The following is a 25938-nucleotide window of genomic DNA, read 5'->3' as shown; positions in this document are numbered from 1 at the left end:
TATATATATATGCAAGTATCTATGAATAACCACAACAGGGCGTTTCTAAGTAGCCTAGGTGACAGTGATGGCTATCTTCACTCAGCGGCACATTATCACAAGAGCAAAGCAAATGGCCCAGAGAAGTAGAGAAGGAAGCCTGCCTCCCAAACAAATGAGCCCACAACATGTAATTTTATGTCTGAATTAGCAAGGAAATTACTAAATCTTCAGTTCAAATTATAGTACTTAACCCTTTTGATAAGCATTTGAGTAAGAACCCCAGATATCCCTGAAACAGCTGTATTCCAGCTCACACAAAAGAATTTAAGGGTTTAGAGTTGTAAGACCTATTGTATTTTTTTTTTTTTTGTACTTCTTTTAACTCAGGGCTCAACCCTGCATTTCGAATGAATTGCCCTTAGTAATTCGTATCACGTGAAAGCCCTCAATAAGCCTCTCCGCTACTTGAGTAAATCCTAACTAGGCCCTGTGTCCAGGGTTTAAGTACTTCGTCCGTAGTCTTAGGCCAAGGCTGTGATGTGTTGCAGAAATAGTGTTTGAGGACAAAGGGAAGATAAAATAATTAATCTTTACATAATCCTTCAAGCAATGTGAAATAAAAGCATCACTTTCAAAAGAGGGAGGGAGTCTCTCCTTTTTCTAGAGGGCACCAAGGGACTCACTGCTCAGCACATTCTAAAGTAGAAAGTGTTCCCGTGATCACAATGCTGTAAGTGGAAGGGGCCCAGCCATTAAACACTGGGATTATTCACTACAGTAAAATTATGAATTTATAGTCCTAGGACATAGACCGCAAAGAAACCTGTAAAATCACCTAGGAGAAATGGTTTCCAAGCTCACTTGAAATAAACTTTACATAATCCAATATTTACATAAACTGACTTTACTATTACCCTTATTAACATGTCATATATTTTCCATCCTATTATTTTAGTGTAAGCTCTACATCCAACATGGAAGCTTGAACTCATGAACCTGAGATCAAGAGTCACATGCTGAAAAAAAAAAAAAAAAAGTCACATGCTGTATCAACTGAACCAGCGAGGCATCCCAAAGATTTTTAAGATTTTATTTATTTATTCATGAGACACAGAGGGAGAGGGAGGGGGGGTAGAGAGAGAGAGGCACAGAGACATAGGCAGAGGGAGAAGCAGGCTCCACGCAGGAAGCCTGATGTGGGACTAGATCCTAGGACTCTGGGATCATGCCCTGAGCCAAAGGCAGACACTCAACCGCTGAGCCACCCAGGAGTCCCTAAAAATTAAAAAAATAATAATAATAATCTCTAGGCCCAAGCTTGGGCTCGAACTTACAACCCTGAGATCAAGTCACACAATCTGCCTACTGAGACAGCCAGGGACCCTACTTCCCATCCTATTAACAAAATAAGACTGGCAGTGACACAATCCACTACCTGGTTACAACCTAAAATGTAAGAAAGTAGTAATTATTGCTTCACTCTCCAAAAAAAGGGCAACACAGTGCAGGAGCTGAGTACCAACTTGAAAGTAGGCCACTTAAGTTCAAATCGTCATCCCGGGATCCCTGGGTGGCGCAGCGGTTTGGCGCCTGTCTTTGGCCCAGGGCGCGATCCTGGAGACCCGGGATCGAGTCCCACATCGGGCTCCCGGCGCATGGAGCCTGCTTCTCCCTCTGCCTGTGTCTCTGCCTCTCTCTTTCTCTCTGTATGACTATCATAAATAAAAAATATAAAAAATTAAAAAAAAAAAAATATAAAAAATTAAAAAAAAAAAAACAAAACAAATCGTCATCCCACTACCTGTGCTAGCTTCTGTGCTTCAATTTTTTCCTCCAAAATCAGGAGAAAAGTCTAACCCCCAAACCTCATGAAATGGACTTCTATTTGTGAAGATACTTAAGAAACAGGACCTGTTGCGATGGGAGAGTCGGGCCTCAATATGCTGGCCCAAGACCACATGGAGCAACGGGAGTGGAAACCTGGGCTGGAATAGCCTGATAGCTCTCCCACTCTAATACAGCACTGAGCAGGATTAAAATTCAATGGCCTTCAGCAGGAAGCATACACAATGAACATATCTGAGCCATAAATTTGACGAACTGCTTGGCAATGAATGTGATTTCCTTACTTTCTCTTAAGATTGTCAACGGGTTCACCCCTTAAAAAAAAATTCTGAGAAGCATAAAGCCTTCATTTTTAAAATCTGGTTGATGAGAAGAAATAGAATAATTTTCATTGAAAATCCTTTTCAATTTAGCTAGTACAGAATTACTGAGAATTTGGTTATTTGCATCTAGTTCTTTTGTCTAGTTTCAGGCCAAACAGCTAGTTGCTGAGCCCTCAGGTAAGTCAGTTGGTCTTTTCAGACTAGTTTCCATACCATGAGTTAAGTCTAGCATATCCTAGAATTTCTCAAGCTGCTCTTGAGGTTTTACTCAAAGGGCAAAACTGACAGCTTAAGGAGATTTGAAGGATTTGAGTAAGAGGTAAAACAAAAACGAAAATCCCTAAACTTCCAAATATGATAGAAAAATACTAATTTTATTTACTCACTATAATAAGCAAACCGATCCATCTATAACAGGGAACAGTGGCATAGAAACGAATTTGGTATGCCATTTGAATTCAAACTCTAGGTCTGTCAATTTAATAAGACACATAATTTTGGGCAAATAATTTCATTTTTTTCCTGATTAGATGTCCTGTCAGTCAAGTTGAGAGGGGAATCCTCTCAACTTGACAGGGAAGTTGAGAGGGGAATCCATTCAATTAAATATGAATGTGCATGGCCTGTGACCAGGCACCAGAACCTATTTAATTAATATGGGTTCCCTGTAAGTAAAGCAAAAGGGCTGGAACATCCATGGACATGCTCAAGGGGTTATTTTAAACTGAAAATGAGATAAGTCTCCAGCTTTATTCTCTGGACATTCATTATTATTATTCCCTTTAAAACATTAGTTCTGAAGGCATATAGCCATTGACAAAGTGTGGATAAGCAGTAAATGGCAAGACTGCTTCAAACTTGATTTCATAATGATGATCTTCGTATCTTCAGGTACCATTGGTTGTCTAAGCTCATGCTGAATGGATCCAAAAAAGTTCGTTGTGGTTTATATTGGAACTTAATTGCAATGTCCTCAAAATTCAGTAGTTACTACACATGGTATACATAACATGGTAACTGTCCTCTTGCAAAGCTCATCAAATACAAATTAGAGAAGGAAAGACAACAGATGTAGGTCAGAAGAAAATATAGTGTAACTGCCTTCACCAGTTTAAAGTGAAAATCTTCCTAAACCATATAAAGAAAGATGAGGTTAAATGTTCGTTTTAATATATTCAGATGGCACTCACCTATAATCAGTCCAAATAAAATCAGGCTCACAATTAGAGAGAAGCAGTCACATGTCCATGCCTGTAATTTTTGAATATTTGGCTCAACTCCTTAAAAATCAGTGCATTTAAAAAATAAGTGATTATAATTCTGATTTTCTTAAATTATTTTACTCTAATAGAATTTTTACACACCTCCTTTCTAGTGTTTTTCATTTTAAAAAACCACAGTAAAGTCTCTACCGATAAATACTTTAAATTATATACCTGAATGTTGTTCTACCAATCCCGCCCCCAACCAAAAAGTAGTTTTTCTTATCTCAAAACAAATCATAGTTCACTGTACTGTTCACTGGGGAACAGGAATCCCCAATGCTTCTATTTTGGATAGTCCATGTTAGAATGTAATCCTCCCAAATTGTTTTATTAAGTCCAAAATGACATTTAAAAAAACCCAAACAAAAAACAACAAAAAAAATAAAATAAAAAATAAAAAAACCCAAACAAACCACCCTCCCAATTAATAAGTTCGAATTATAAAATAGTTGTTAAGATTTAACATTTGAGGTCTGAAAGTAATTTGAAAAGTTCGAATACAAATACACCTTTGAACCTTTCCTCCACCAGAAACTTCATTCACATACTCCTTTCCTCTGAGGTGTTTTCTCTCCTACTGAGTTCTCAGCAGTGTTCTACAAATAAACTCTACATCTAGCGTAAAGAAGCCCCAGAATCAGAGGGTCAAAAGAGATACCACAAGGCTCGGTTCCTTTTAAGAGGCCACTTTCTCCTAAAGCAAGGAGAGGCTGATATTTGAGACTAAATGCTGAGAATAATCTGCTCTTTAAGGAGAAAGGCCACTTTGTGGCACCTGGGTGGCTCAGTTGGTTAAGCATCTGCCTTTGGTTCAGGTCACGATCTCAGAATACAGGAAGGGAGTCCCAAGTCGGCACCCTGCTCAACAGGGAGTCTGCTTCTCCCTTTTCCTCTGTACCCCCAAATTCCTCTGCTCATGCTTGCTCTCTTTCTCAAATAAAATCTAAGAAAGAGAAAGAAAAAGAAAGAAAGAAAGAAAGAAAGAAAGAAAGAAAGAAAGAAAGAAAGAAAAGGATAAAGAAAAAGAAAAAGAGAAAGAAAAAGATAAAGAAAAAGAAAAAGAAAAAGAAAAAAAAGGAAAAGGAAGAGGAAAAGGAAAAGGAAAAGGAAAAGGAAAAGGAAAAGGAAAAGGAAAAGGAAAAAAGGAAAAGGAAAAGGAAAAGGAAAAGGAAAAGGAAGGAAGAGCCAGCAAGCAACCAGGCAGGCTACTTTGTAATTACTCAGTGATTACATAGTACTTACCAGTACTTGTTAAAATGTGGTAATTCTTTCTCCTAATTCACAATGCTCTTCCTATGTTCAATAAACTTTTTATTTAAAAAGTAGTGTCTTGGGCAACCTGGGTGGCCCAGCAGTTTAGCGCCTTCAGCCCAGGGTGTGGTCTGGTCCTGGAGACCCGGGATGGAGCCTGCTTCTCCCTCTGCCTGTGTCTCTGCCTCTGTGTCTCTCATAAATAAATAAAATTTAAAAAAAAAAAAAAAAAAAAAAAAGTAGTGTCTTACTGACTTAGATTTGGGGGGACCAAAGTTCTATATTTAAATGGGTATCTCCCCAAGTCCCATTCAATTCTTTTCATGGTCACATTTTAGGAGATAAAGGTTAATCCTACACAGCTGAATTTTTCAGATTATCTTCTGACTTTAAAATAAATCCTCAGGTCAAAAAAAAAAAAAAATCCTCAGGTCAATATCTAAGACAGGTTAGTGTAACAGCCAATGTGATATTATAAAATCAAAATTAAAAAAAATTAAAAAAAAAAAATCAAAATTATTTGAAACTCACTAATGGCACTACAATGTTTACAAAAACTGAAAACTAAACAAGTAATATACTCTCAAACTTTGACATTCTGCTTCAATATCCACTGAAGCATACTTCTAACACCAGCCAAAGCACTCATACTCACATAATTAACTCTTCTAATTTCAAAATGTCCACTTTATTCCATACAACACTTAACTAGGTATCATTTACATCTGAAAAAGAGATGGCCCACATAACTGATCTATGGTAAAATACTAATTCTAAGACATGTAGTCCAATTTTATACATTTCCAGGCATCCCTAGACAAGTCAATCACAATGCAGGTACAGGTATCACTACAATTTACATAAGATAAAAGGGAAGTATCAGTAAACTTCAGAAAGTAGTAAATTCATCTGTCCCTTAAAACGAGTGTGCCATTGTTACAAAGCCATAGTAAATGGTTTATAAAATGTAGTTTTATTTTATGTTACTCTGCTGTTACATAGGGCATAACATTTTCACAAGGCTTTTTTGGGACTACAGTCAATGATTAGCAACACACAATAGTGGTCCAACTCTCTACATGACAATCACTAGACAAACTGGACACCCTCTCACATGTGTACACATCTGCATGGAAAAGTACTAACGTTTTAGACTTGGACTTGTGTACTTTATTTCCCCTTTCTAGTGTAGTAAGAAATGACATGCACTTTAATTTGCCAAAAGCAATGCTTGTATTCTGGCAGCAACATGCTACTTCTATTACATAGTAAAGTGAATACCAGAACTACAAAGGCAGGAGGTGTAAGTGAATTTTTATTGGGAAGGGAAGTTGTCAACTTAAACAGCAGCAAATGAAGAATGAGTAAGGAAACTTCCTGTTGTCACAGATACACAAGACCTCCATCATATATGATACGGGAGGCATTTCAATTTGTGACCCCCAGCGCAGAAATGCCAAACGCTTTCCACTCAATCTAATACTTCTGGATTCCTACCAAAAAGGAATACATTAAGAGCATGAAAAGTTGCTTACTGAAAGGAAACCCCTGAAGAAGAGTAGGGGAGGGAATGTAGAAATTAAGAAGTTATGTGGAACACTTTTAAATTGTAATGACTACATTTCATATCTTCACAGTAATACAAAACACAGTCACTTGCAGAACTGGTTCAGATTACTTAAATACCAGATACATTTTTAGTCCTCTACATAAGTGTTTGGAAGTTACTTATGTTTATATGAAATGAAGCTATTAATACTTTTCTACAGCAGTAACTGCACACCAGGAAGGCCAAGACAAACACAAATCAAGGAATGGAGTTTTCCCAAAGCTGTGGTGTGAAAAGACTATAAACAGTTGATTCCATACACATGAATGGGTTTCTTTGCTATAGGAAATCCAAATGGAATAAGGAATGGAGATGAGTAAAAAGGTTTCTCGAGGGGAAGAAGGATGACCACCCTGTATGCATTTAGTTTTCTGCCCCTTCTGCTGCATCACATTCTTCTCCTGCACTGTCTGATGTCCATAACTAGGAGGAAAAAAAAAAAACAACCAAATTAAGTTACCCAGACAATAGACCATGACTTAGAACGGAAGTTAGGTTTCTCAAAATCCCAACCACCACCAACTCCCTCCCCAAAGTGTATCTTTGTAAACCTTTCACTATGCATTTACAAATGACACACAAACATACACCATTTGAGTATATTTTTAAAGCTTTCTCTCTTTTTAAATAGTATAATTTTAAAAAAAGGCAATATCCTTAGATTTTAACTTTCTCTCTGTTCACAGCAGCCCTAATGCTCTTCCTGAAAGCACTACTGAAATATCATTTATGAGATGAGTAAGGCAAAAAAAAATTTATAGGGAGAAGGTGAACCATAGCCATTATTACGGTTTCCAAACATTTGAAAGGCTATCCTATGGAAAAAGGAGGCAAACTTACTATGCTTGCCTGATGGGTAGAAGGAGTAGCAGTGGGCAGGAGGGTGCAGAGAGCATTCCTGAATTAGACAGGATGTCAAGACAGAATTGATCTCCAAGGAATCTCCAATTTTAGGATGGAACAATGAAGTGAAGAAGGGATTATCAATACTTATTGACTACAATCAACAGTTCATAAAAATGAATCGCTATTCAACACCAAGGGGACTACTGGCATTTCTAGCTCCATAGTATTCTTGAGAAGAGGTGTACTGGCTCCATCTGCTCTTCTTCTATGGAAGTGCTTTATGCCCATCCTTCCAGTGTTACCCTACAAGTGCAGGGAATTCTAATGGCTGGGAATGAAGCATCACAACTTCCTTGTTCAACAGCAAAGTTGAACAGATACGGTACTAAAAAAAAAAAAAAAAAGAAGGAAAGAAAAAGAAAAAAAAAAATCCCTCCTTGCAAAAGACAAAGCTCCAAACTGAAGGCCTAGAGAATTACTTCTGCCACATTTAGCCTAAAATTTTTGACATATCCATCTACTTGAACCTATAAAAGCTAAGTTCAACTTATATTTTTTTCTCCATTACTTTTCCCTTCATTATCTGCCTATCCACAAAGCAGAGAGAAAAACAAAAGATAATTAAGTAAAACAGGTTTTGGCCTACAGGCAAAGGTGAAGTAAATTGAGGTTAAGGTTTATTCCCCCATCAAATGCCTGTAAGACATCATGCAGAGCTCACAAAGTGAATTTTCATTACAAGGCACTTCAACAGGATTTTAGGAAAGCTTAGATACCTACATAGTCCCTAACTTGCTGTAGCTAATTTACCCAAAGGAAGAAAATACTGCAACCACAAAAACTTTCTTTCTTTTTTTTTTTTTTAAAACTTTCTATATTAACGTAATTTATCAACATCTTCATTCCAATCAAATAAATAGCCAATGACATTAATATTAACAGTTCCTACAATCTTACTACCTTCTCAGGAAAGGTCTAGGTCTGATAAAACGCCTACTCAACTTAAAAATCTGCCCACAAAAGAACAGATGGCCAATACAAAACACTAACAAGCACTTAATACTTTTACTTACGTATCTTTATACTCGTTTTCTAAAAGAAAGTGTAGCTCTTACATAACCACCCCAAATGATAGGAAGACTGAACTAAAATATAAGTACTTTTATTCTTAAAAATAAAATTAAAAGAACGAACAACTCACTGTTAGGTTGTCTCTAAGCAACTGCATGATGAGGGTGCTGTCTTTGTATGAATCTTCATTCAGTGTATCAAGTTCTGCAATGGCCTCATCAAAAGCCTGGTAAATATTAATATCCATGGTAGATATTTGCATCAAAACAAACTGCATTACTCTACAACTATAAACTATTTTTATAAAATAGGTGAACATCCACTTTATGTTCTACTATCAATTAAAATAAAACTCAATGGAATCATTTTCAGATTCCCAGTTTATGACAATGACCCCATCAATATGAGTAAGAACATGTAAGAATGACCCGAAACTTACTGTTTTAGCCAGAGTGCAGGCAAGCTCTGGGTTATTAAGGATCTCGTAGTAAAATACAGAAAAGTTAAGAGCCAGCCCCAGGCGAATGGGGTGTGTAGGTTGCATCTCTTTCTTGCTTATATCAAAAGCCTCTTGGTAAGCTCCTTGGGAATTATCTATCGTTTCTGTGAGGGGGGGAAAAAGACAAAAGAAGCACAATACTGAAAATATCCATCAAGTATACAGCATATTAACCTTTAACTTATGCTACCTCATGTAGAGCTGGATTTTTCTCTGTGGCCTTCCTTTAAAACCATAGTAGCAAATTGAAAACATTACCTCATACCGGCTTATGGAGAAACTAGTTTATAATGTTGCTTTCTTTATTTTTTTAAAGATTTTATTTATTTATTCATGAGAGACAGAGAAAGAGGCAGACACACAGGAAGAAGGAGAAGCAGGCTCCCTGCAGGGAGCCCAATGTGGGACTTGATCCCTGGACCTAGGATCACGCCCTGAGCTGAAGGCAGATGCTCAACTGCTGAGCTACCCAGGCGTCCCATGTTGCTTGCTTATAATCAGCTTTAAAAAACCCAGTATGAGATAGTGCAATTGGATTTTTCCAGATCTGTAACTCAAACAATTTTCTTTTTCCATATCTTTTAATTTTACTAATTGGAAATTTAGCAATTAAAAATACTTTCACCGATACACGTCAATAATACTTAAATAAAGCTAGAAAAAAATTTTGGCTATCTCTTCTCAAAATAATGAAAACACTTTACAAAGATCATACCACCAAAATCTCTTTTTTTGTGACTTATTTGTAAAAACAATACTAATCCTTGGTAACAAGATGTATTATGTGAAAGGCAATAGAAAAGTGTCAAAATACAAAATAAAATCTGCTCTGACAAGAGATTGATTACTGGCCTAATAAAAAGGTTACCTTCCTGAAAAATGCTGTTCAGTGATTGCTACCAATTCTAATCTGACTATGGCCATGCTTTCAAAAGAGTAGGTAGGTTTTCTCAATGAGACCACTGGCTGGCCCATTACAGCTTTAGAAATACTCATCTAACAGAAATGTAAAGTTAACCTTTTTATGGCCTGAATATAAGGATTTTTCCTTCTTCAGAAATGGCACACTTATTAATCTAAATATAGCTGGTAGAGCCCTCACATAGTAAGGAGTTCTTGCTGTTTGGCATTTAAGGAAGTACTGTAATGAGTAGCAGTAAGGGGTCTCAGCTCCTAAGCTGTGAATACAGACTATGAGTCCCAGTCTACCGGAGTATTCTATGGATAGGGATAGAAATGCCAGGAAGCTAGAAAGGGTTAAATAAGATTAATGCTGGGGCTATGTCCCAATCTCCCAAAGATATCCTTGTGACTTGCAAATATCTGTTACTTTCAGCTTTGCTTATCTTTATGGCAACAGAAATTATACATCATTAAGTTTAGTATACAAATTGTTACAGTAGGATGCAATAGTTTTCTCTTTGTATCTTCAATTACACTGATATTTGGGGTGGTAAAACTGTTCCACTTTCAGTTAGTACCTCTTTGAGGGTAGGAAGCCACAGTAACTACTTGAAAAAGTACACTCTTTTTGGATGGGGCAAAATTAAAAACAAATTAATAAACCTACCAGAAATAAGGAATTGGGTGAAACTTCTAACTAGAACTTGATAAATATGATAGCAGGCACATACACAAAATTTAATAGGACCTGACTTGTACTCAGCTACTAATACTCCAGGAGGCTAAGTCCACTGTTAATAAATTGCTTTGATTTCCTTTTTACAATCAACTCTAGCAATTCATTTATTCTCTTTCCCAGATCTATATTTTCTATGACAAACTATATACCAGCAAAACTCTCACTCACCTCTCTTCCTCAGAAATTTGGTCTTGTAAGTATTGGTAGTCAATGTAATGATCCTTCAAAATAGGTAGTTAATAAATTGTCAAACAGAAAAAGCATACATGCTGTTTCTATATTCTCTTTGTAATTTCCAGTAAGTTTCAAGGTACGATGACACAAGAGGCCATGTAACAGCACAAACTCTCAAAGCATATGCAAATTACTAGGGGGCTAAAAAATATGCTTCACCAAACTCTAAAGTATAAAAGAGTAATAAGCCTCTCTTATTTTTTCTTTATTACTATTATTTTTCACGCTGAGTGTGGAGCCCAGCATAGGACCTGAACTCACAACTGTAAAGATCCAGATCTGAGCTGAGATCAAGAGTAGGAAGCTGAACAACTGAGCCACCCAGGCGCCCAAGATTAAGCCTCTTTTAAATAATATCTTAGCAGATTATCACCAGAATTTGAGTTTAATTTTTCAAAAACAGTACATAATGTAAATTCATGGCTATTTTCACTTTTTAGAACATTAAGGTCACACTACATTAATTTTATCGTATGTAGATTCCAAGATTTTTTAAAAAGTTACAGAGGACCTGGAGATTACATAGAGACTACTGTCACAGTGTCCCACTTATCCTCCCTTCCTTTTTTAACTTTACCTATAAACCAAACATACTTACGTTTTCGATCATCACCACACGCAACTTCAGCAAGGTACCGAAAATAATCTCCCTTCATTTTCAGATAGAAGACCTTACTCTCTGGATTAGTTGCGTTGGCTATTAAATACTTATCCAACAATTCCTGAAAAGAAGGAAGATAAAGTATTAGGTACCAATAAAAAGCTATTTTATTACAGGTAAGCACAATGAAGGACTACCACAGTAACTACAACCATTCCACCTTGGACTTGAAGCATGGACTGAGAGCAGGGGTCATGTAGTTGTCATCAGTTGAATGCTTTGGCCTATAGCAAGTCATAGTTTCTAATAAAGCTAGGTTACATCAAACACTAAATATAAAGAGCTTGTCTATTCACTCATCCATTCATTCAAGTAAGCATTTCTTGGTACTGGCTGGGTGCCAGGCACTGTATTTGGCCAGAGGGGATATAAAAACACAAAGTTCTTGCCCTCAAGGAGCTCACAGTCTTAAATAAGATACATAAGCATTATCTTGTTTATCCTTTATCTAGGATAGTGGCACCACAGAGAGAGCATCTGGGTGTGCTAGAGGTGGCCACTAGCTAAACAGGATTTCCCTGAAGGGATATTTCTGACTTGTTAAGAAGGAACAGTAGGAATGTATCAGTTCAGAAATGTGCATGTGCAATCAGCTTTTTTTTTAGTTTTACATTATGTTTGTGTGTTTGTGTGTGTATAAGTTATCTCCGCACTCAACGTGGGCCTCAAACTCATAACCCCCAAATCAAGAGTCACGTGCTCTACTACTGACCGAGCCAGCCAGGTGCCTCTGTACATTTTAAAGAAGGGAAACAAAATGTTTAAGACATCAAGTATGAAGAATATAATCAGAACAACTAAGTCAGCATGGCTCAGAGCAGGCCTGGCTCTTCAGTGTCTCTTACAGACTACTGCTCATCCAAAATAAGGGTAAATACAGGGATCAAGAGAAAGTACTTTAGAAACACATATAACAATAAATGTCATGTCTACTAAATAGAATTATTTGAAAAAATATTGGGTTAGTAACTAAGTACGACTTCATTCCCTATTTTATTCAAAGAAATGTACCCTTGGATCCAATGAGCTAGTAGCGCTTCTCAAACTGAGGGATTTATACAAGATGTGCCACAAGAATAAAAAGTTACAGAAGAGGGGGTGTCTGGCTGGCTCAGTGGGGCATACAACTCTTGAACTCAGGGTTTTGAGTTCCAGCCCCTGCACTGGGTGTAGAGATTACTTAAAAAGAAAATCTTAAAAAAAAAAAAAAGGTCACAGAAGACAAATAGGATAGAGATCTTCTTGAAATATCAATTTTACTTGATGGTACGTAAAAATCTTTTTGTAATAAAAAAGTATTATAGGTGGTTCAGTGGTTGAGCTTCTGCCTTTGGCTCATGTCGTGATCCTGGGGTCCTGGGATTGAGTCCCAAATCGGGCTCCCTGCAGGGAGCCTGCATCTCCCTCTGCCTGTGTCTCTGCCTCTCTCTGTGTCTCTCTCATGAATAAATAAATACAACCTTTAAAATATTATGGAGTAGAATAAAATTCTCATAGAAATTTTAAGACACTAATGCCTGTACCTCATAGGTTTGTTTGGAGAATAAAACCAATAAATAGATGTGAAAGTATGGTATGATGTCAGCATGTTAAGTGCTAATGTTAGTGATTAGCTAGCCAGGTGTTCCCACTCTTCCATCTAGGTGCATAGTTTGAGAAGCATTGATCTAGGTGATATAAAACTAGTGAAAAAGTTTAAGCAAGGAACAGATACAATCATGTTTGCATTCTGGAAAAATTGCCACCAATATTATCAATTAACATTATATGAAAATATTAACTACAATACAAAATTAGAAGTTTGGAAAAGAACTCAGTTAAAATTGTTTCAAATTCACGTAAATATATTACTGAAAAAGTAAAAGCAGACTTTTACAGATTAAAAACAAAAAAGGGTAAGAAAAAGTTTAGAAAACGCAGTTCTAACTCAAGAACTTTCATGTATCTGACTAAAAGTGGCCTAAACAGGAATACTTGGGTGGCTCAGTGGTTGAGCACCTCCCTTCAGCTCAGGGCGTGATCCTGGCTCCCTGCATGGAGCCTGCTTATCTCTCTGCCTGTGTGTCTCTGCCTCTGTGTGTCTCTCTTGAATAAATAAAATCTTTAAGAAAAAAAAAAGGTCTAGGGCAGCCCCGGTGGTGCAGCGGTTTAGCGCCGCCTGCAGCCCAGGGTGTGATCCTGGAGACCCCGGATCAAGTCCCACATCGGGCTCCTTGCATGGAGCCTGCTTCTCCCTCCCTCTGCCTGTGTCTCTGCCTCTCTGTGTGTGATTCTCATGAATGAATGAATGAATAAATAAATAAATCTAAAAAAAAGAAAAGAAAAAAGAAACAGTCTAAACAAAATGCAGTGGTTACAACCATGTGTTATTTTAAAGGAAAAAAAAACAGAAAAACATTATATTTTACACCCCTAATTTTTTAAAGTTTACATAAGCCGCAGGAAAAATTAATTAATTAATTTTCATAATTATGAGAATCAGGCTCCATGCAGGGAGCCTGATGTGGGACTTGATCCTGGGACTGCGGGATCACACCCTTAGCCAGAGAAAGGTAGGTAACTCAATCGCTGAGCCACCCCCCAGGTGTGCCAGGCAAAATTACTTCAAAAATTTTTAAATTGCCCAACAAAGCCCCAGAAGTCTACATATATTATAAAACTGGCAAACTCTATCAAAATTGTGGCTTCAATCTGGAAAGTTGCCAGGCCAGCAACACAGCATTAAGGACCACACCCAAACATGAGAGGCAACAGTGAAAATGAAGGCTTCCATTCCACCATCCTCTTAACTAAGACAAGATTCGAAGGATCAGCTTGTAAGAATTTCTTCTGCTCAACATCACCAATTCAATTTTATTTATTCATGAGACACACAGGGAGAGGCAGAGACACAGGCAGAGGGGAGAAGCAGGTTCCATGCGGGAAGCCTGATGTGGAACTTGATCCCAGGATCCCAGGATCAGCCCCTGAGCCAAAGCGGTTGAGCCACCGAGGCATCCCACCAATTCAATTTTAATAGTTACTAAAATGAACCTAAGAAATTTTCCCAGAATCTTAAATTCGTACTACTTTAACTTTTTACTCTAATATCATTTTTATCTATCTTGGATGACTTTCAACTTAAAAACTACTTTGGGGAACACCTGAATTTAGGATCTTTGCAGGGAGAAAGGCAACAGTGTGACTGCCACAAAAAGTTTTTTTACTTATTTTGAAATCTCAAACTGACTCATAGTCATCCCTATCTTAAAAGAAAACTCAAACAAGAGTGGATTCTGAGAAGTTGTATTAAATAACGCAAAGACAGTATTTATTCTGTGGGAATCACCACCTCTGCTTGTACCCAAACTGAGGAACTATAATGTAAAACAAAGTGCCTCTCACTTTTCTTTTTCTTCCAAGTGAGTCAGTCAGTTAAGATAAGATCTCAGAGGATCTCCAAAAAGGTGCCAACTCTGGTGAAGATATTTAGTCACAAAAAAAAGCTATTTGGTACCTTTAAGATCTAGCACTTTGTGATTAAATGTGGTAGAAGTGTGGTAACAGCGGCTGAGAAAAGCCTGAGTAGAGTGAGGACTTGCGGTAAGAAGGGAAATGTGGTTCTAGCACCGATCTGTCCTCACTCCCACAGCCAGATGTGGGCATGCTTCTGAGGATGCGGGATGGCTGAGGATGGCTTACTAGCCTTCCCAAAGACTTTGGCTAGTGGCTCAACAGCTACTGCACTAGTAACTGCACAGCCACTTATGAGCTAAACTCTTCCTTTCTCAAATCTGGATTACTAGTTTGCATCCAGCCATTACATACGATTGACAACACTGGCTTTTATAGAGGTATTTGTACATCACTTTCAACCTGGAGTTTCAGCCAGGTAACTCGGTTCTTTTTCAGATGCCACTAGCTAGCTCTCTGTGAAGGAAACAAGAGGTACAGAATAGTTCTGTCTTTCCACATGCTATCAGTAGTAGAGATGGTATATTAACCCAAAAAGACAGTGGATTCTGCTTCATGTCTTATCAAATGATCATGGCTGTTATCAAGTAGTATCAATACCAGTATTAATTATTAATACCAGATAGAATAAAGGCTATGAATACTTAAGAAATATAGTCTAAGTGTACAGTTTTTGTAAAAAAAATTATTAAGAAAACTCAATATGGATCAGAAATGACAAGTGGCTCCCTGAGTAAGAAAATCTTTCCACATAAGGTCATTGGTAAGAAGTCAGGAGACAGGGAATCAGTTAACTATATGTAGTTAAAAAAGCTCCCCTTTAATTTCTCTTGTGCGTTATTCTTGCTGATTAAGCATGAGATCCCCTTTATAAATCTTCAACCCACAGATTTTATTATCCTGGAAGACTTGGGGAGCTAAGATTGAAGTTCTCTCCAGCACTGACAATGTTATCTGACTTGTGCAGAAGGCAAGTGATGCATTCCTTTTTGAAAATGTAAGATTCTTTTTAAGATTTGAGAGAGAGCACTCGAGAATTTGGGGGGGGGTGGGCAGGAGGAGACAGAATCTCAAGCTGGGTGCAGAGCCTGCTCAATCCCACAATGGCAAGATCATGACCCGAGCCGAAATCATGAGTCAGACAAAACCAAATGGGGCACCCAAGTGCCCCAAAATTCTGAGAGATTTGTAAAGAAGTTGATGTACTCATTCCCCAAAATTACAAGATGGACTGTAATTGAGATCTAGACCAAAGAAACTCAAATCTGAGCAGGATCAGAGGAAAAAATATCAATTACCATACAGGTCACTTTAAGAGATGCTAAAGGACCTTAGAGTAAGCTTAATCTCATACAAATAGGATGGCAATGAAATTGATGTAAATTCAGTACCATAACCATTCCTCTTCAATCCCATGTCTTCAAGAAAAGGCTAGGAAAAAAAAACAAAACTTCAATACGAATTCTCTCTCTAGGAGTCAATTATTTTGGTATATAATAATTCCACCATCACATCAACAGTTTTTTTCTAAACAATTCACCTGGCTTCAATGGAAATATTCCGTGGCATTCAACAAACTATAACAATTATTTTTACCTTAAATTCATTTAAGTGGTTTCTGTTTTATAGACAAAATATAAACTGCTTCTGTCCCTCATTACATAGGTTACTCTTTATATAAGAAACCGATTTAATGAAAAGAGTAGGTAACTGGTAACTGGTGAAGAGCTTTAAAATACAAACAAAATAATCAAAAGGAAACAAAAAAAATGTTCTAAGGATTTTCACTTCCCTGTTATAGTAGCTTATTGAAATTCATTAATAAAAACTATTAATTAATTAATAACTATTAAACATTCAATCTCTGACTTTAGGGCATATATACTCACCATTATCTGCATATTTTTATCAATTTAAATCAGCACATATTACCATCAAAACGACACTATGTTCATTCAATTCAGTAAATATTCAAGTGCTCTACATGTGCCAAGTCCCATTCTAACCACTTTATGTAGTATTTATATATAAACAAACCACTGACAATAAAAATCACACTGGAGACCAGAAATGTGTCCAAAGTCATACAGCTAATTAAATGGAGCCAGAATCTGAAACTAGAGCATTTTTAATCACTACCTGATAAAATAAATGTTAATATAGCCAAAAATATCTACAAGCATTTGGCCTTATGTTAGATATATAATTAGTAAAACTAAAGAATTAATATGGTATACAGGGCAATATAATTATTTAACAACTGGAACATTTACTGAATGGTAAGAACTAACTTTTTCTAACATTCCAACTTTAAATATTTTATATAGTACAAAGAACCACTGACGCAGTATATATGAAAAATAGTCTCTAGACAGAACTGTCTCTTAATTAGATTAATTCAAGACATTGAAATCAAAGTAAAACTCAAGAAGGAAGTCCTGTGTCATCCAGAAAGAAATTACACAACCACCCACCCTTGAGGTGAAAGGTCTGAGGGAACCCTTCAGAAGCTGCATGTGGTAGGCCAGAATTATGGCTGGGTCCAAGAGTAAGGAAGATGAAGGTCAAGAGTAACTTTGGGTTATTTTAGAACGTAAAATTTCAGAAATTATTTGTGAAAGTGACTTTTGTTATTAGCTCTGTGATCTTGTGGCAAATCATAGCTTCTTAAAGCTCTTTCTTTTCAAAGATTTTATTTGGGATGCCTGGGTGGATCAGTGGTTGAGCGTCTACCTTGGGCTCAAGGTGTGATCCCAGAGTTCCGGGACTGAATCCCACATTGGGCTCCCTGGAGGGAGCCTGCTTCTCCCTCTGCCTATGTCTCTGCCTTCTGTGTCTCTCGTGAATAAATAAAATCTTAAAAAAAAATCCAAAGAAAAAAAATCCAAACATTTGGCTACATTATGCTTTAGACATGTGAACATTTATATATGGAAATACATACTGTTTTACTACAAATTACTTCTTAGAAATTACCATTCTATTACAATTTTATTTTATTTTATTTTTTATTTATGATAGGCACACAGTGAGAGAGAGAGAGGCAGAGACATAGGCAGAGGGAGAAGCAGGCTCCATGCACCGGGAGCCCGACGTGGGATTCGATCCCCGGTATCCAGGATCGCGCCCTGGGCCAAAGGCAGGCGCCAAACCGCTGCGCCACCCAGGGATCCCCCATTCTATTACAATTAAAGCAGCTAGAGTTGAATCTCATAAAGGATTTGTTGCCTTAATCAAGGAGTCAATAACATTACCTGTAACACGATCCAAGTGTTGATCATATATTACATCATCAATCAATGGAAGTATTTTCTACTCTTAATGAGTGCCTTGAACAATGAATTGCCCTTGCACTATTTTAAAATGTTTACTGATTTAGAACCAAGAGACTTGGAATCTAAGTCTTGAAACTCCAGCTCTGGTGCCCAACTAAAAAATGAAGGAACGAAGTAAAAATTTTCAAGATAGAGGCCAATGACCAGCATAAGGGATCCCATAGGCTGTGTGATTTAGCTGACAAAACATAACAGATGAGATCAGTTAGAGCTCAAACTCAAGTTGCAAAGCCTATTCAGGTTCCTTACTTCCTTTACTTAAGCCTGTATCAAATCCCAAACCTCTACAAGCAAACACACATTTTAACAATAAATTATACCAGAGAAGTAGAGTGATTCTATGCGCTCTCTCATTCTTAGTAAGTATCCCAATTCGGAAGATATATAATCATCCTGAAGGTAAGGCATGAGTCATAATTCAGAGCATTATTTCAATACTGAAAGATAAGGAATTAAACTTCTTGTCGTACCATTTAACATTTGCATAAAAGGCACTAAAATTTTTAGGCATGTACTGAGAAATGAGTGAGGTCATGTTACTAACAGTGGTTCTTTAAAAAAAAAAAAAAAATTTATTTATTTACGAGAGACACACAGAAAGAGGCACAAGCAGGCTCCATGCAGGAAGCCCAGTGTGGAACTCGATCCCGGAACCAGGATCATGCCCTGAGCCCAAGGCAGGTGCCCAACCCCTGGGCCACCCAGGCGTCCCCTAGCAGCAGTTCTTTCCCTGAACATCTTTATATTTTTATTATTGCTTTTTTTTTTTTTTTAACATTTTATTCATCTATTCATGAGAGAGAGACAGAGACAGGCTCCATGCAGGGAGCCCAACATGGGACTCGATCCCAGGTCTCTAGGATCATGCCCTGGACCGAAGGTGGTGCTAAACCGCTGAGCCACCGGGGCTGCCCTTATTATTGCTTCTTTAAAAAGACTTACTTATTGCCGGGGAGGCAGGGGCGGGGGTGGGGGTGTGGCGCACAGAGGGAGATAAAGCAGACTGCCTGCGAGTGCAGAGCCTGACCTGGGCCTCGATCTCACAACCCTGAGATCATAACCTGAGTAGAAATCAAGAATCAGACACTTAACTGAGCTACCCTGAACAGCTTCTATTCTATTATTTTTTTAAAGATCTATTTATTTATTTTTATTTATTTTGCGTGAGAGAGAGCATGAGAGCACGTGCATATGTTTAAGAGTGAAAGGAGAAACAGGAAGAGAATCTTAATCTTGTACAGACTGTGGAAGTCTGTATTTGAAGGTTCTTGCATTCATGGTGATTCTTAGGGGCAAACATTTGGCTACATTATGCTTTATACTTTAGACATGTGAACATTTATATATGGAAATACATACTTAATTTTACTACAAATTACTTTTATTTCTCCTTAAGTCTTAATGTATATCACATTAACATATTTAAAATACCTACTAATTCATTTTCATTTAGTTAAGGACACATAAAATACTAGTCACATAGATGGGGTTATCTGAAAGAATAATTGAATAGGGGAGCCCTGCACTGGGCTTTGTGCTCAGGGCAGTCTGCTTCTCCCTCTCCCTTCGCCCTCCCCCCCCCCCCACCACGCGGCATACTCTCTCTCGCAAATAAAATCTTTAGACTTAGGGGAAGGATTCTTCCTCTTGACACAAAGTAAGACTCTGGTTTCCATTAAAATAATACAAGTCCATCACAGAAATTTTGAAAGCGATAGTTTCTCTCCTTTCCTCAGGTTCTTAGCCATCCAATTCTTCCTCTCCCTCAAGGCAACCATCATTATTAGTTTCTTGTACATTTTTCCAGATATTTTATACACTTAAAATCCATGTCCCCCCCCATGTCACCACACTATACATTGTTCTATACCTTGCCTTTTCCATATAATAAATAACCCCTCTGAGATCATTCCATATCCATTTATTTATAACTGCCTCTTTGTATATGGAACACTGCACAATAGTCCACCAAATGGGCATACTATAATTGTTTAAATAGTCTCCGCTGATAAACATTTAAGTTGCTTCAAATCTTTTGATATTTCCAACAATGTACCAAATGTGCATTTTATCCTTAGGATAGAATGTTAAACTGTCCTTCCTGGAGGCCTCTTTCAATTTATAATCCCACTAGCAATGTTATAAATGTTCATATTTCTCAACATCCTCTGAATTCAAGAGTATTATCAAACATTTTTTCTCTTTTCCAGTCTAGCCAGGGAAAAATATCAGAGTTTTTTGTTTGTAGCTTTTATTATCAATGAAGTCAGAGATTTTTTTCTACACTGTATTTATAACCTTTGCCATTTTCCTAAATTGATTTGTAGGAACTCTTTATAAGTTAATGATAGGAGTTCATTTCCCAGATGTATCTTGTATAAATTTCATGTATTTAAAGACTGGCAATTAAATGGCATTTGTTATATTTTTTATTATATTAAGTCATGTAATACTACCAACATTTCTGACCAATATGAGAAGTACAAGTTAATGTGACTATCCAACTTTAGCACAAATAAAATACACAAACAGAAGACTTCTAGTTAAAATACAAGTCTGAATGTGTTTAATGTACCATCTACCTGACCATATCAAATGGTAATACATCTTAAATGTTACCTGAACAGCAGTACATCAAATTAAAATGCACATACAGAAACATACACTCTTAGTATGAAGTACTTAAGAAATTTGTGACTCACTATCTTAAAATAGACAAAAACAAGACTTTCTGATTCTGGAAATACAGTAAGACTGGGCAGACTTTCCCTTCTAAAAATAATCAAAATGCTAAATAGAAGCAAATAAAATAGAAAAACTACAACAGAACTCCAAAAGAAAAAAGGGGTATCTTGTACTGGACAGGAAGATGAAACGAAAACTACAAGTTTATAACACAGTGACAGTGGTGTGGGCAGGTAGTAGGGGCCCTAGAAAAACTGCCTGCTGTTGCTGAGAAGTAGCAAGAAAGCAATTTCCTGGGCTTGTGTGGTGGGTGGGTACAGTCTCCCATAAAAAACGAAAATCCGAATCCATGTTATGTGCAAGTGCTATTTAGATTTTTTTTCATACACAATGTATGAATCCACAAGCTGAAAATGTATGTAAAAATATGTCAAAAATATGTCAAAGTTCAGTGTGCCCAGCAGAAACAAATCACCAAAACCACTATAAAGACACTTCCAATCCAAGGCATACACAAGTTCCACAGAAAAAGCTACATTCATATTACAAGTGACAAAACTACTCAAGGAACAAATACACCATTATGAAAGATCAGCACACAAACAAGGGACGGTTAGTACCCAAGAACTTAAAAAAAAAAAAGTGTGTAATAAAACATAAGTTTTTAAAAAATTATTAAAGATATACATCTTAATAGTTATGGATAAAATAAATGATGCTGCCCAGGACTAGCTTCAAAAGGGGTGGAAGGGCGGATACTTGGGTGGCTCAGCGGTTTGGCGCCTGCCTTTGGCCCAGGGTGTGATACTGGAGTCGTGGGATCCAGTCCCACATTGGGCTCCCTGCATGGAGCTTGCTTCTCCCTCTACCTATGTCTCTGCCTCTCTCTCTCTCTCTCTCTCTCTGTGTCTCTCATAAATAAATAAAATCTTTAAAAAGGGGCGGCGGGGAGGGAGGACTATTTCTGGTGGGTATATAAACAAGTATATAAACAAAACAGAATTCATAATTGCTGAAGTTGGGTAATGAGTTATTTAGAACATTCTCTATTTTTGTAGAAGTTTGAAACTTTTACTTGATTAAAATAACCAAAAAGGTTGGGGGGGGGGGGGAAGGAAACAGAAATTAGGGGGAAGTACAGGATACAATAAATTAAGAAAAGGCAGCCTGAATTGAGGGGAGAAAGGGAAAAGTTTTTACAATTAAAAAAGAGAAAATCCGTAAAATGGATTTTAAGAAACTAATCAGAATGCAAAACAAATACCAAGATGAAAAAATTATGTGTAAATCTAAGGATGCAAATAGAGAGGCCTAAAATATGTTTAGGGGTGCCTGGGTGGCTCAGTCACAATCTTGGGGTCATGAGATCAACCTCTTCATCAGGCTCCAAGCTGGGCATGGAGTCTGCTTAAAGATTCGCTCTCTCCCTCTTCCCCTTGCTCTTAAAAAAAAAAAAAAAAAAAAAAGTAAATACATTAAATAAAAATGTTTAGGATAATATGTGGTTGGAATTCCAGAGAGAAGAGAAAGAATGAGGAAGAGATGCTATTCAGGATATTCAGGAATAAGGCTGAGACTCTCCCAATATTAGTATAAAAGACGATTAAATAATCATCTTCAGACGAGAAAAGCACACTGAATCCTAAGCAAAAGAAAATAAAAATAAATTCATACCTAGACCATCATGGTAAAAACAAAGAATGCCAAAGACAAGAAAATTCTTAAAAGCCACCATAGGAAAAAAAAAAAGCAACCAGAGAAATGACATGTTACCTATAAAGGAAGAGACAGTAAGTATGCCCAACAGATGATTTTTCTTTTTTTTTTTTAAGATTTTATTTTTTTATTTTTATTTTTTTAAGGATTTTATTTATTCATTCATGAGAGAGAAAGAGAGAGAGAGAGAGAGGCAGAGACACAGGCAGAGGGAGGAGAAGCAGGCTCAAGGCAGGGAGCCTGATGCGGGAATCGATCCTGAGACTCCAGGATCACGCCCTGGGCCAAAGGCAGGTGCTAAACGGCTGAGCCACCCAGGGATCCCGACAGGTGATTTTTCATCAGAAAACAAGTCTCTTTGAGGTGCTGAGAAAAACACCTGTTGACTGCAATTCCTTAAACCAACAGAAGTACCATATAAAAGCAGATGCAAAATAAATAATCTATCCAAAGATAAAGTTCCCACTCAGACCTTTACTGAAATAACCCTTTTAAGAGTGGGAAAGAAAAGTAATAGAATAAAAGAGAAGCCATCCATTAGAGTAATTACAGTAACTGAAATTTCAAGTAATTGAAAAATTCCTGGTCTTAATCTGTGAAGTTTCCACTCTCCTAAAACTGTAACCAGAATTAGTATAAGATGCTAAATAACAGCACAGGTGTGATACATCAGGTTTGCAAAGGATAATATTTCAGATTACTTAGCAACACAGAGTTCTTTCATACTTAGTATGTGCAAAGAACTGAGGCCATAAAAAGGACATGGATCTCCCAACTCTTTTTTAGAAAAATTTCTACATTTTTAAGTATAGTTAAGTATTTTTTTCAACAAGTGTCTGCCTTTATGACTATACTTTTTTTTTTTAATTTTTATTTATTTATGATAGTCACACAGAGAGAGAGAGAGAGAGAGAGAGAGAGAGAGAGAGGCAGAGACACAGGCAGAGGGAGAAGCAGGCTCCATGCTCCGGGAGCCCGACGTGGGACTCAATCCCGGGTCTCCAGGATCGCGCCCTGGGCCAAAGGCAGGCGCTAAACCGCTGCGCCACTCAGGGATCCCTATGACTATACTTTTTAAAATCTGATGACTAACTATGAAATTTGCTACCAGGAAAAAATGTTTCATTAGAATCATCTATATCTCAAACAGTCAATAGTTCATTTTAAGGTAACTGAGAAGGTGTGGGTTCATTTGAGATATTTATTGGCATGACTTTAACCAAGATCTACAAGCTAATGACTCACAAATTTGCCCCTTTCCTATTTGGGTAATTTACTTTTACAGCTCTGTACCTCAGTTTACTCATCTATCAAACAGTTGATGCCAATCTCTGTTTCTTCACTGGGTTGTCCTGAAAATCAAGTAAGTTAATTCAAATTGCTCAGAATACTGCTTGGTACATAAACGTCAACAACCATACACCACCACATATATCTTTCTCTGACATATCAGACTTAGTGTTCTACATGCACACACATGTGCACACACACAGAAACCCCTGGATGGGCCATTGGGACTTTAAACCCCGTAAGAAAAAATTAATTTTGCCTTGTAAACACAATCTGTTGATTCTCCCCCCGCCCCTACTCCATTTTCTTAGGAAAAGCAAATGCCCCAGTTAGAAACCAGGGTGTCATCCTGATGTTTCCTTTGGCCTTACTCCCCTAGCCCTCTGATATTTAGTCACCCAAACCCGTGAATGTAGTTTTATCCAGGTCAAGATTTCATTTGGAAACCTCAGACAAATAAATAAGCATGGTATACTTTGGGAACATAGATCTCCTCTCTCCTTAACTATAAACCACTGAAGGAAATGGATTTGTCTAGATTTGATATATAATGCTTTGTATAGCAAATTAATAAAAACGCAAGACTATAATCTGACATAATGGAAGATAAACTTTAAAAATAAGGATGAGTCAGTCAAAAGAACAGAGACGTGGAAAGAGAAAAGAATGAAGAAAACAATCCAATATATAGCCTAAGGAGTATAAATCATAGACAATCAACTCACTGACAAATCCATGCCCTGCTGTGGAGATGATGGCCTTATTGAACAGCAACAGAATTCCTCATTATAAGGCCACATTTACTAAACAATTTCCTGATGATGACTTCATTTCTACGTGAGTCTCTCTGCCTACTGAAAGAGAACATACTGGTCATGCCAACGCAAGTACTGCAATCTGTGCTAATTATTCCTCACTATAAATTAATAATGTTCTTGGTTTTATACACCAGTCACATGAACTTTTAATTTTTTTTTTTTTAAATTCCTGAGAGACACACAGAGAGGCAGAGACATAAGCAGAGGGTAAAGCAGGCTCAATGTGAGATTTGATCCCAGGACCCCAGGAGCCAAAGGCAGACATTCAACCACTAAGCCACCCAGGTATCCCCAGTCACATGAACTTGATTGCCGGGATCTATCCCTGAAAAAGGGCTCCCCTTCAGTGTGTCTGAGTTCACAAGGCTAAAGGCCATACTATTATAGTGCACTCGACTGGACGCCTGCGTGGCTCAGTCCATTTTGGGCCAGGTCATGATCCCAAGGTCTTGGGATTGAGCCCCATGTTGCCTGCTTCTCCCTCTCCCCCCCCCCCCCCCCCGTTCATGCTCTCTCTCTCTCTCAAATAAATATAATCATTTAGAAAAAAATAAAGTGGACTAAACTCATGCAGGTAGTAATACAGCCCTTCCAGCAGCTCATTCACACTCTCAACCTCTCTGTAGTGTTGTATGGTTGAGTATCCTCATACATTTGTAAATGAGTTTCTACCAAATCTCAAGTGCCTTCAACAGAAATGAATTTATTTCCAAAGCTGTTTCTATACTTATATTCCATATTTCTACTAATTATTACACCATCCTCTTCCCTCTCCTAGCTACCCAAAGCCATCAACATTGCCTTTGACTTTTACTCTCCCTTTCCCATCCTACAATCACCAGATGACAAGCTCAACTGATTCTGCCTCTATAATAGTATGCAGATCCATCTTCTCAGTCTCATTCCTACTCCTATTACCCAAGTTAACCATAGCATTTCACCTTAATTAATCCAATCACCTAACTGATCTACCAGGCTTTAGGGTTCTTCTTTTTCTAATCCATTTTATACCCTGCTGCCAGATTAACCTTAAATTCCATTCTGGGTATTAATAATCTCCTGCTCAAAAATCCCAATGGCCTGTTAAAGAAAGAATAAATTTATAAGCTTAGCATTCACCATCCTCCAGAATCAGACTCTAACCTACAGCTTCTAACTAATATAAATGGTAACAAGATATTGATCCCCTCTGCCATCACAGCAACAGGATGAAGCTGGGGGAAAAATCCACTTTCCCCAGTATATCATATAAACATAGTTGTGTGCCATAACACAAAAACATTAGGGAAGCACTGTTCTGAGTGACTGATGTCCAATCTTATTTCTATCATCACCATTCCTTCAACAGCAGGAAGAGCATGGAGCAAAAATGAGGTGTCTCCAAAATACCTGAAGCAAAACATACTGGCAATC

At 37.5% G+C, this 25938-nt stretch overlaps 1 protein-coding gene across 1 annotated transcript in view; it reads right to left on the bottom strand.

Annotated features, from left to right (window-relative positions):
- Positions 1 to 5620: 5620 nt before the first annotated feature.
- The window catches only part of YWHAQ (tyrosine 3-monooxygenase/tryptophan 5-monooxygenase activation protein theta), a 39153-nt gene continuing 18835 nt past the window's right edge, over positions 5621 to 25938 (bottom strand). Inside the window, exons 3-6 of the mRNA XM_041756783.1 lie at positions 11166 to 11289; positions 8632 to 8795; positions 8323 to 8418; positions 5621 to 6698 (exon numbers count right to left, since the gene is read on the bottom strand). Coding sequence (XP_041612717.1) covers positions 6639 to 6698; positions 8323 to 8418; positions 8632 to 8795; positions 11166 to 11289 — 444 coding nt within the window. The 3' untranslated portion in view covers positions 5621 to 6638. The remainder of the gene's footprint in view (positions 6699 to 8322; positions 8419 to 8631; positions 8796 to 11165; positions 11290 to 25938) is intronic.

The sequence above is a fragment of the Vulpes lagopus genome, chromosome 5, assembly GCF_018345385.1.
Source record: "Vulpes lagopus strain Blue_001 chromosome 5, ASM1834538v1, whole genome shotgun sequence".
Taxonomy (NCBI): Eukaryota; Metazoa; Chordata; class Mammalia; order Carnivora; family Canidae; genus Vulpes; species Vulpes lagopus.
Note: the sequence above shows the minus strand (reverse complement) of the source record. Positions and strands in the feature narration are given on the sequence as shown.